This window comes from Podarcis vaucheri, assembly GCF_965113315.1.
Source record: "Podarcis vaucheri genome assembly, chromosome: 11".
NCBI classification, from domain to species: domain Eukaryota; kingdom Metazoa; phylum Chordata; class Lepidosauria; order Squamata; family Lacertidae; genus Podarcis; species Podarcis vaucheri.
The window spans coordinates 18384085-18396718 of NC_138749.1; the positions used below are offsets into that span (position 1 = coordinate 18384085).

At 39.9% G+C, this 12634-nt stretch overlaps 1 protein-coding gene across 3 annotated transcripts in view; it reads left to right on the forward strand.

Annotated features, from left to right (window-relative positions):
• Positions 1-12634, forward strand: part of NIPBL (NIPBL cohesin loading factor) — a 124647-nt gene that overhangs the window by 87725 nt on the left and 24288 nt on the right. For all 3 annotated transcript variants that reach the window (XM_082241724.1, XM_082241723.1, XM_082241725.1), the window contains 9 exons: positions 381-584; positions 1404-1475; positions 1581-1670; positions 4297-4400; positions 5039-5125; positions 7238-7469; positions 9385-9536; positions 9970-10050; positions 11354-11454. In XM_082241724.1, coding sequence (XP_082097850.1) covers positions 381-584; positions 1404-1475; positions 1581-1670; positions 4297-4400; positions 5039-5125; positions 7238-7469; positions 9385-9536; positions 9970-10050; positions 11354-11454 — 1123 coding nt within the window. The remainder of the gene's footprint in view (positions 1-380; positions 585-1403; positions 1476-1580; positions 1671-4296; positions 4401-5038; positions 5126-7237; positions 7470-9384; positions 9537-9969; positions 10051-11353; positions 11455-12634) is intronic.

Consider the following 12634-nt stretch of genomic DNA (forward strand, 5'->3'; position numbering starts at 1 on the left):
GGAATTTCTGAAGTGAAAACAGCAAATGAAAGTCAGACATCAACCATAATAATAGCTTATACAGATCTTGACTCAAAAATCGAAAGTGAGAAATGAAGCCCAGGTAAGCACAACAATACCTTAGACAAGAAATACAAGGCTGAAAAAGCTTTTGGGAGCAGAAACAGGAAAGGATGGGCTTCCGTGTTTCTGTATATTGAATACTGTGCTTGAAAACTTTCAGTAGAATTTAGCAACTTGAGCTTTATCAGTTTGTCCTCCATGATTACTACTACACCAAGAAAGAAGTGAAAACATGCTTGTGAATTGCTCCTAGCTGGAAGATAAGTTGAGTTTCTTTAAACTGGACTTTGCATTCATAACAGTGTGTTAATTTCTAGCTTCTCGGAAAAGGCATAAAAAGGATAGAGAGGATGATAAAGCTTGGCAATATGAAGAACATGACAGACGAGCTTCTGGAGACCATAAAAGGAGTAGCCACTATCATGAAGGAAGGAGGAGCTCTGGTAGCAGTCGATATCGCAATCGTAGTCCAGAAGACTCAGATGTAGATGATTATTCTCCCCCTCCTAGCCTCAGTGAGGGTAATTATCACACCACTGTTAAACTTGCTCTCACATTAGTGATAAATTTTTCCTAAGGCTTAATTTTTTAAAAAAGTATTCTTAAAAACCTGACTTATTGACAGATAGTTTTAAAGTTGTATTGGTCATATTGAATGTCATGATAAACCATACTTTATAGTGACAGGAAGAAGCCTAGTCTCCCCTGGCTTGTATTCCTCTTCTACTCCAGTATGTCCCCAAGGAGGAGTGTGGAAGTTTTTGAGATTGATTACATGTGACACAGCTACCTGAACCTAAGAATTACTGCACTCACACGATGAAATCTTGGCTTAATAAGCCGCAATAATACATGAGCTGTATGTACTTACACATAGCCCCTGCGTCGCTTCTCCTTTTATGTAGGCAACAAAACAAACCAGGAAGCTGCAATTGTCCATAGCTTTCCATTCATGTGAACCAGGAACTATGGTTAATGGCTTTGAAACAAGTCAGGATTTGGAAGTCAAACATGGTTTAAATTTGGATTGTGATCCTGGCTTGCTTGGAAGCTGTTAACCTTGGCTGTGAAGCTAGTTTATTTCAACAACCCATAATTAAGATTAACCACAGTTTAGGGTTTGGACATAATGCTAAGCTTCAGGTAACTGAAAGCGGAAGCAAAAGTTTCCTGTCTCCTCTCACAGCCATGCAGCAGGAGGAGAGGAGAGCATATGATCCAGGGAGGAGGCTGGGCTCATTCCCATCTCCATAAACCATGATTATTGTGATGTCTGAAAACAATCTGTGCATTGCCATATAAGAAAACATTTGTGGAAATGTTCTATTTTATATTTTAAGTGGCTAGAAAAATGAAGAAAAGAGAGAAACAAAAGAAGAGGAAAGCTTATGAACCAAAGCTAACACCAGAAGGTAAGGTTGCTGCCACCGTTGTTTCCTACCTTTAATGTCTTTGCCATTGTTAGTTGCCATTAATTGACCATGGCTCAAATATACTATACTTCATATTTTTATTAGAAATGATGGATTCGTCTACCTTCAAGAGGTTCAGCGCTTCAGTAGAAAATATTTTGGACAATTTGGAAGACATGGATTATACTGCATTTGGTAAATAATCCTTTTCCTATCAAATGATACACACACACACACACACATATATATATATATATATATGCTTTCGTAGATTTTCACGGGTACAGGAATGCAGGTTTTGGTGTCTTCGGGTGTCTTCCCGTGTAAGAGTCGGGGTGTCTGGGCGACGTTTCGACGAGGTCTCACTCGTCATCTTCAGGCTGGTGCTTTCGGCTTCTTGTTACTGGAACAGAGCAGAATCTGGTGTTTGAGTTCCTATAAATACTGTTGAGGGGTGTGGTGTATAGCCTCCAACGTTCTGGGCAGAGAGGAAGTTCCTAGATTAGTGTGCCTTTTCTTCTTTTGTTCCTTAATTACTTGAGGGATATCTTGAGTGATTTCATGAGTGATATTCTGAATACCACTGGGTGGGTCATTAAGTGTAGATTAGTTGCTAAAGCTTTCGTGTCTTGACCTCTTGAGCTTGTGAAGAGTTTTTCTGAGAAGATGGCTGTGCTGCATTTAGTTGTGCTCTGGCTTGGCTTCGTGTATAGGGGCGAGCTGTGGTTTTGTGCCTTGTGCCAGTCAGATCTGTGTAGGGATTGCAGGGGGGTGCAGCATCCGGAGGTGCCACTATAGTTTGGCTACTGGATGGAGTCTGTAATATGTCTGTGGAGAGGGTCTGGGTTTGGGTCTGGTGTGGTTGATTGGTGACGGCGTTCTGTGTGCCTCTGGTTCTGGTGTCGGTTTTTGTGGGGAGGGCTAATTTCCAGATGTCTGGCAGGCGGGACGTGTCGTCACGCTTGTTCATGTTGTGAGGGTGTTTCTCTATCTCGATGGCTTCCATGATTATTCTCTTGTGGTGATGTTCCATGTTAAAGAGCAATTTGGAATCTGCAAAATTAATTTCATGTCCTGTTTCTTTCATGTGTTGGAAAAGAGAGGAAGTTTTTTCTTCTTTTTTGACGGCATTCTTGTGTTCTGCGATACGTGCATTTATTCGTCTGTTTGTTTGTCCAATGTACGTGGCTGGGCAGACTTTGCAGGGTATTTCATAGACCCCTTGGTTTTCCAGCTGGATTTTGTCTTTTGGGTTTCTGAGGATATTGGCTATTTTTTGGTTGGTGCAGAAGGCTGTTTTGATATTGTGTTTATGGAGGATTTTGCTGATTTTGTCTGTAGTGCCCTTGATATAAGGAAGGAGGGCCATGCCATTGTTTTCTTCTGTGTCTTGGTTTTTGGGGGGTGTTTCTTTTTGGATTAGCTTCGTAACCCTGTTTTTCTGGTATCCATTGGCGATTAACACATTTGAGAGATTCTGTAACTCAGTTGTCAAGTGGTCTTTGTCAGCCAGGCGTTTGGTTCTGGAGATGAGAGTCTTGGCTACGGAGTTTATTTGTGCAGGGTGGTGGTGTGATTGTGCATATATATTCAGCCTTTTTGACTGACATCTTCAGTGGACTTGAACACTATTTTCCTAAACCTCCCCCTCCCCATGGCACTGCTTGAGAATTCAAGAAGGAATAGTCATTGCAACCAGCACAAAAATTCCTGTTTAGACAGGGTGGAATGATTGTGTTGCTTAGACTTTTGTTCTGAAATTCAGGGGTTTTTTTATCCAGCTTTTGCCAGGGATCTCTAACTGCTGTACTTGCAGACATTGGCTATGTTTACACATCATTTACACCTTAATTGTTTTATGTAATTGAGCAGTGTACTGGTGGAGTCACCACTTCGCTCCTCCTGCTTTCTTGGCTGCACCAGGAGCAGCTTGTTGTGTCATCTAGACTCAGGCTTGTGGTTTGCTTCTCACTAAATAAACCATGAATAGTAGCTAAGTCATCTTCTGTGTACCACTTGTGTTTCGTTGGGGGGAAACAAAATGTGAGCCAAGGTTTGCTTGACAACATGCCAATGCTTATGATTTGTTTCCAGCATTCAAGTCACACAGAAGGATCAAAGCCAAGACGTTTGAGCAGCATGCACAACACACTGCTCATTCATATTAAACCATGGAATGGCATAGGGGGTCCCCCTGGATCATGAACCTTAGATTATGGTCTTGTTAGCCTGCTTGATAATTCAGCCCTGCTCAAAACAGCTTCAGTTTCTGTCATCACAAAAATTTAAAGTTCCTAACTTCTCAATTCTTCAGCAATGTTTCAATGGACCAATTGAATGGAGCTGATCTATGGAGCATTTTGAGAAACTCTGAGCGAGGTTTTGAGAGACAGTCTTCTAGCCTATACTTCTGTAGTTGAGAAGGATGGAGAAATTAGTTGGGCTCACATTCTTTGTAGTCACATCTCCCAAACTGATACATGAACTGTGATGCATTTCTTCAACAAAAATATGCTTATAAAAAAGCATATATTTGGGGAGAGTGTACACAGAAATGCATATATTAGGCAAATTTGCATACAACAAGTATATATTACGTGAAATGCACATGAAAATGCACACAAATTATTAGTGAACTTAAAAAAAAATGCAAACTGATACACAACTAAGGTGAACTGAAAACTGGAAAAATAAGGAACAAAGGTAAAATAAAAACAACAGCTATAACTTTCTTGAGATATTGATGTCTATCTTTAAAATGGCTCTGTCATGCTGCTGCATTGAAAAGAAAAATGAAATCTTTTAATTTCTTCCTCTTTAGGTGATGATGATGAAATTCCTCAGGAGTTTTTATTGGGAAAGCATCAGCTTAGTGAATTGGGCAGTGAATCTGCTAAAATTAAGGCAATGGGCATTATGGACAGGGTAAGTTATTGCTGCCTTAAAAATGAAGAATGCAGCAGATTTTTGTTCACAGAGGGATTCTTCAACAAATATTTTTCTTCTGGAAGAGATGTTATCTGAGAGCTCTTTTAATCTCCGGGGCATTTGGGACAAAATGTAAAAGACAAGTGTGTGCTGTCAGTTAAATGTAGAAGCATTTATTATTTGTTTTGGTAACTCACAACTTATACACATTCAGCTTTATGCTCTTGGCAAATTAAGAAATTAAAATAAATTAAAAAGATGGTAAAAATGGGGTGAGCATCCAGGGGAAAAAACCGTTTGGGAAGCCCACCCACTCAAGAACCCCATGGGTTTTGACGATACATTATTTTGGCTTTAGGCGCTATCTGGAACATAATCACAATGTAACTTGAGAGTTGCCTGCAGTCTAGTCCGAGCTCTGTCTCGGCACTCCCCCCTCCAAATCCTAACCTTGAGCTGAACTAGGATCTACTTCCAATTTTATTTGGAGCCATTACTTTTTTAATTGGCAAGTGAAAGGAAGGATATGCAATTTGAGGATGAAAGACACTACTCTGTTTATAAGTCCAAATGGTGGACATAGAGATGATCATATCCATGCAGGATAATTGGTAGATAAAATGTTCTGTTTTTAGCTTTCAACAGAAAAAACAGTGAAAGTCCTGAACATATTGGAGAAGAATATTCAAGATGGTTCAAAGCTTTCTACTCTTCTTAACCATGTAAGTTGCTAAATGATGCTAGTATCATTGTATTTATTTTATACATTAATTGAGAGGCTAGAAATAGCCTCTCCAGCTCTCCTTCTGAACTGGAGACTGCACTTGAGGAATCCTAATAAGGCTGGTTCAAATGGTATGGAGTATACTGTGACATTGCTACCAACCTCAGCTGAGAATGTCACATAGAAAAAATAATATCTAGTCTAAGTAACTTACTAGGAAGTCATTTCTACAGAGAGCCTCTTTAAATTGAAATAGAGGTTCCACTAGTCTAGGTATGCACAACTCGAATAACCACAAATGATTTGTTTATATTTTATCAACAGGACATCACTGATACATTAACTGAAGACAAGCATCATGTTATAATTTTAACTAGCCAGTATTCTCTTTAGCTTATTTTTTGACCTTTCATTTCTCCATGTCCCATACTGCTGTTTATTATCTCTCTCCAAGTTGAGACTTTTCTTTCTTTATACCACCATAGACCTGCATTCTCCTCTCTAGCCTCCCCACTTTCTGCTCCCATTTCCAGATACCTTTGTATCCCATTTGTTATCTTTCTGTTATCTCTGCAGTCTATATACTTTTCTGTATTCCCTCTGTACCCAATGCATTACCCCCCCAACTATCTCTTCCCATTACCCAGGCTTCTGTGCATCCCATTTTGTTACTTTTTTCTGCCTTACATCTGTTTCCTTCTCCCCACCCCCCTCCATTCCATTTCCTTCTCCCTGACCTCTTCTACTCTTCCTTCTTAATGTTGGTGGCTGCAGTGCAAAAGGCTTTTGCTCACTTAGCAATGCACACACTGAGGGAATCACAGATGCTAACCAAGGCTATTTGTATTTACTCTAGCAGAAGACTGTGGCTACCTTTCTTGAATTTGACACAGAAAGTGTAAAGTCTAAACATGCATCTGTGGAAAACGGGAATTCTGGACCTCTCAAGCCTAGAGTTGGCCTAGTGTCCATTTTTTATTTTGAAATGTAAACTCAGCTGAAGGCTTGGGATGGACAGTTTACGTACATGCATATTGCTCTATATTTCTCAGTCAGTGATATATCTGCATGTTTTTTGTTCTCAAAGGCCTTTTTCCATTATTGTAACTGACTTCTTAACTGACTTCTGTGACTGACTTGTGTCAAGATCTACATTCTATTTTTTCTCTTTCTGTTGGTTTGCCTAAAGCAGGGGTGGTCAACCTTTTTATACCTACTGGCCACTAATGCATCTTTCTTGATGATAAAATGTCCTAACCGCCCACCAGTGCTCAATGGAAGGAGGATTCAGCTTGTGCCGTAGAACCCCCTACTGCCCACCTAGAATCCTGAAATGCCCACTTGTGGGCGGTAGGGACCAGGTTGACAACCCCTCGCCTAAAGGAATACTGTAGCAAAGTGCTGTGACCTCTATAGAATGCCTTATCCACATCATGCTAAATTCCACAGAATTAGACTTTAGAGTGACTTTTTTACCTTCCGCTTTGAGAGGGAGGTAATGCTCTTACTTCCCTGTTACTGGAAATAGCTGAATGCACTTGCATTGGAAATTCAGATTTCCTTAGTTGGAACAGGAACTTTTCCAGAGTGACTTTTCTCTGTTTTTGTGTTGCTTCTTCCTTCCTGACATGGTTTCCTACTTGGTTAACAGAAGATGGAAAAGAGCAGAATTTTTTATATCAGATAAGATAAAAAAATTTTTTATCTATAAGAGTTTATCTCAATGGATGAAGAAATACTGAGTAAGGCTCCAATATTTCCATGAGCAGTGTGAGCCTCACTCACTGTTGTCATTCTGCAGGGTCATTTTGGGTGAGGCTTAGTGACCAGAAAAAAGCCCTGGCTGATTAGACGCAAGAGCACGATTGGTGAAAAAGTTGGCAACTGTACTTCAGGAAGGGTTTTTCTGAGATTGTAGCATTGTGAAATATATCACAGAGATTCCTGGTTTGTATTTGGCTATTGGGAGGTTTTAAAATACGAGTAATCACTAAACTTTTTCATGTTGATATATTAACTATTGCTGCGTAAATTTTGCTCACATTTATTTTCTCTGATTGCTTTTTAAAAATGTTTTCTTTTAAACTTAGCACTCTGAATTTTTCTGCAGAATAACGACACTGAAGATGAGGAAAGATTATGGAGAGACTTGATCATGGAGAGAGTCACAAAATCTGCAGATGCCTGTCTTACAGCTATCAACATTATGACATCACCCAACATGCCCAAAGCTGTATATATTGAAGATGTAATAGAAAGAGTTATTCAATACACTAAATTTCACTTACAGAACACACTTTATCCTCAGTATGATCCTGTTTACCGATTGGACCCTCATGGTGGTTAGTATAACAGATATATTTCTTGCTTTTTGAAATCATACTATTGTAGAGAATATACATGCAGATCCAAAATCAACATCATCTCCTCCTCCCTCCTTCTCCTCCTTCTCCTCCTTCTTCTTTATACCCCGCCGATATGGCTGGGTTTCCCCAACCACTCTAATGTAAAGTAAGCCTTTTTCAGCTTTACTTAGATATATATTTTGTTTAAAGTATTGATACCCCACCTTTCTATTCCACCACTGGTGTGCCCAGAGTGTCTGCCAACAACAAATTTTAAAATATAGAGAGTGATCTGAGAGGGCTGGGGAGGCTAAAATAAATTAATACTGCTAAGTATATGTGGTGTAATGGAAGAAAGGGAACTTGATATTCTGGTCCCAGATTGCTTGGAGTTTTAAAGGTCACTATCAGCACAGTTGTACCTCGGGTTACATACGCCACGGCAGTGGGAGGCTCCATTAGCTAAAGTGTTGCTTCAGGTTAAGAACGGACCTCTGGAACGAATTAAGTACTTAACCCGAGGTACCACTGTACCTTGAATTGAGACTGGCAATAAGTGAAGCTTAGACAAATGTAAAACAATTTGATTGACTACCTGGCAGCTCATTTTGGAGCAATTGAAACTTCTACGCTAGGTTTCAGGACAGCCCCATAAGAACATATGAATGGCCTTGCTGGAACAGACCAGTGGTTCATCTCATCCAGCATCCTGTGCTCAAAGTTACCAATCATATGCCCATGGGAAGCCCACAAGGAGAATCTGAACACAATACCACTATCTCCTACTGTGGTTTCCAGCAACTGGTATTGAGAAGTCTACTGCTTCCAGCTGTGTGGACATTGCAGCTAGCAGACACTGCTAGCTGGTCTATCAATATATAGCTGTTGATAGACCCATGCAAAGCACATCACAGCAGTCTCTTTTCTTTTTCATTATGCTCTTCTTGTATTTTTCAAAATATTGGCTTGTGCTTTAGAGGGTTCCCATTGCTATCTGTGCCAGCTGCAACTTAAAGTATAAGTTGCATTTTCCCTGAAAATTTTGACTATGGAAAAATCCTGTCGGGATCTGAATAGTCTGAAATTATTTGGTGTCCTGTCATACAGTGGTGCCTCGCAAGACGAAATTAATCCGTTCCGCGAGTCTCTTCGTCTAGCGGTTTTTTCGTCTTGCGAAGCAACCCTATTAGCGGCTTAGCAGATTAGCGCTATTAGCGGTTTAGCGGCTATTAAAGGCTTAGCGGCTATTAAAGGCTTAGCGGATTAGCGGCTTAGAAAAAGGGGGGGAGCGAAAAAAAATCGGAACACTTGCAAGATGTTTTCGTCTTGCAAAGCAAGCCCATAGGGAAAATCGTCTTGCGAAGCAGCTCAAAAATGGAAAACCCTTTCGTCTAGCGGCTTTTCTGTCTTGCGAGGCATTCGTCTTGCGGGGCACCACTATAATTGATTTGAGTAAATTTAATTTGCATACTTAATGGTGTAAAAGCTTTGTTAAGTGTTCCCTTCAGAAGGTCTCTCTCCTCTCATACATACAATACATACAATCAACTTGATTTATTATAGTCAACTTGGTTGACTATACAGTGGTACCTCTGGTTACAAACTTAATTCGTTCCGGACGTCCGTTCTTAACCTGAAACCGTTCTTAACCTGAGGTACCACTTTAGCTAGTGGGGCCTCCCGCTGCCGACGCGCTATTCTGTTCTCATCCTAGGGCAAAATTCTTAACCCAAGGTACTACTTCTGGGTTAGTGGAGTTTGTAACCTGAGGTGTTTGTAACCCGAGGTACCACTGTATTTCATCTTGGGAGATAAGAGAAATATATGAACTTGTTGAGGAGAAACTTTATATCTAATATGGTTGCATTGTGCTGAATTTCTAAAAAATGTATCTTGTTTTAAAATTTACTAGGTGGTGTATTAAGCTCAAAAGCAAAGCGTGCCAAGTGTTCTACCCATAAGCAAAGAGTAATTGTGATGTTATACAACAAAATTTGTGATATTGTTAGCAGTTTGGCTGAACTGTTGGAGATACAGCTTCTTACTGACACCACTATTCTTCAGGTAAGTTTGATCCATTTTATCCAGATTTCTCTTCCCCTTCTGTACACACACACAAGTCTAAAGTTTTTCTCCAGTGGATGTTTATTTTCTTTTACGAGCAGTAATAATGAAACTTCTTAAATTTAAGCTACTAGATTTTTAAAATTATTTTATAAGGCAACTTGGGCAGTCAGTTATAAATATATATGATATGGAAAATATATGCATCTTTGAAGAACAATAACTACAAAATACCCAAGGAAAACAAATGTGTTTTTCTGTCTTAAATCTGAGGTGCTTTTCATCCCTCTTGTATGCTACTGCAACTAGTTTGGGAATTGGAGAACACAATTCAAAAGATGATGATCAGAGGTCTTTTTCTGTTGAAAAGATTTTATTTTCATTTATCAAGTATTATGAGAATTTATGTATATATTTCCTTTTCTGTTAATAGGTTTCTTCAATGGGGATAACACCTTTTTTTGTAGAAAATGTCAGTGAACTTCAGTTATGCGCCATCAAACTTGTCACTGCAGTAAGCACACCTTTTAACCAATATTTAATTGTAAAGAAATGAATGACTTCTGGTGTTGTTGTTGGTTTTTTAAGGAACTTTTGTGGGGGTGGCTTTCATGAATTACTTAATCTGGTCCTGGTCATGCCCTCACCTCTAACTTTGCCTGGCAACAGGTTCTTTTCCCCACTAAACTACTTCCCACTAAGCTTTGCCTCATAAGCCAGATTGCAGCTGGTTTGTGAGAAAAGTATAACAACAACACCACCACTGATCTTTCACGCCATTATTTACCTTAATTGTTAGAAGCAAGGAGCACTGCCGATCAAACAGCTCTATTACTGTACTTTGATAGTAGGAAAGGGTTAAGGAATTATGTTACTGAGACCATGTCTGATGTGTCTGTGATGGGACACTAACTTGATTTGGGGCATGCTGAGAGTAGCTGAAAACCTACAAGAAGATATCTCTGAGAGAGAAATCTCATTGCTATAGCAAATACAGATTGGGCTGATTTTTAATTTCTTTTGAAGCAATGTAGATTAGGATAGCTGCTTTAAAGCAGCTACCATATTTTCCCATGTATAACACACCCCCATGTATAAGACGGCCCCTGTTTTGGGGGAGTCCAATGTAAGAAAATGGGGAATTGCCCAGGGTTGTTGAGCTTTTTTTGGGGGGGATGCCAAAAATCACTAACCCGACTGACAAACACTACAAATGGCAAGTGTCGCCAAAGCCATAAAGCGTCTGCTCGCTCGCCAACAGAAGCCGGCATTCGCACGCCCAATTGCCGCAGCGACAGCCAATCTACAGCAGCCCTTGCCACAGCCACCAATCACCCACCAAATCGCCGCTGACAAGCTCCTGCTCGTGGCTGCAACCAATAGCCCATCTCCCCTCTGCACTATGCATGTATAAGGCGACCCCAGATTTTAAACATTATTTTAGAGTAAAAAACCTCATCTTAGTCATGAAAAAATACGTTAATTTGTCCAGCCTAATGGCTCAGTGTGTGAACAACTTGGTGAGCCTCACTAGGTTTGAAAGTTTACTTAGAAAACAATTTGAGTTGGTATTTTCAACTCTCTTAAACTAATGTTAGTAGTACCTTCTCCAAAATAATTTTAAACCATTTAATACATTTACATTAATACCACTTTTCTGGATTCATACCTCTTGGCTATAGATATTGATTGGTAGTAGGAAAATAACTTTATGTTTTAATAAGTGTGTATGTGTGTTTGTAAAATAGTTTGTATTTTGGACAGCAAAATAAACAGGAAATGACATACATATAATAACCATAATTAACTTTTTTCAGGTCTTCTCAAGATATGAAAAGCATAGGCAGTTGATATTAGAAGAAATTTTCACTTCACTTGCAAGGTTACCAACCAGCAAAAGAAGTCTGAGGAACTTCAGGTAATATACAGTGCTAATTTCTCTCTCCCTCTCCTCCCATCTTTTGAAGAAGTCTGGTTTTTTTAAGACATTTTATTGTTAACTGCCTGCTTCAAGGGGCATGCTAAGCCAGACTATGTCTGCATAACTGCAGGGTTGGGATTTGAATCTAAGGTGCAATTTCAGATTTTGCATACAAGGCTTGTGGCTGTTGGGAGAGTAGAAAACACATCAAATGTCAGATGAGGGAAAACTCCTACCATCCCCTACTTTTTGCTTGAACTTTTTCATTATTTTTTTAATATGGCTTAACTGAATATTGGTTAACGAAATGCCAGTGAGATTTAGTGCACTAAGACTAGGCAAGCATCTATTCCAATCCCCACTCCACCATGAAACTCCCTGGGTGACCTGCTCCAGCTACTATTACAGCCCATCCTACATCACAGATTTGATGAGATGATAAAAGAGGGGTGGGGCATAGCATAGGATCAAGCCATGCAAAGCATGCCTCTTTGAATGCTATAAAGGAAGGGTGGGGTAACATTGCAGGAAGGAGATGTATGAGTGTGAGGCAGGAATGCTTAAATGAGGCACGAGGAAAGTTTCGCATGCAGACCAAATTAGACCCAGCAGGTCTAGTTTGGCCTACAAGGCTGTTTTCCCGATGCCATACACCTCCTGTCAATCTGTATCTACACCCAGTATTAGGTTTAGGACAGGTAAAGACATTACTGCAAACCAAAAGCCTTGAAGTGCACTCCCAATTGTTCCATAGCACTTGGGAGCTGCTGATCCCTTCTGAAGGTGTGGGTTGCTCATGGGTGGTGACTGCAGTCTCCACTGGGGTTCCTGATCCAAAGCTTTCACATGCAGTTGATGCATGCTGAAAGTGGGACTTCAATTCAGCATCAACTCCAAGTCCTGTTTTTGTCAGGGGTCTTCCTCTACAACCTTGCTTGTATTCAAGCTGGGCTGTAGAGGGAAAAAGTTCCCGTCCCTGGCTTAAATTATGTAGCTTCAAAGTAAAGTGATACACTTCTGTTGGATCAACTTTTGTTCCAGAAATGTACTGCTCTTTGGGGGAAGCTTATTGCTTAGTTTGAATGCAAAGCCACATCTTTATTGTGGGAATAAGATTTGAGATCACTGTAATAATTGAAGCCAATTGGGAAAAAATGCCAATGTTTTCCATTGGGTT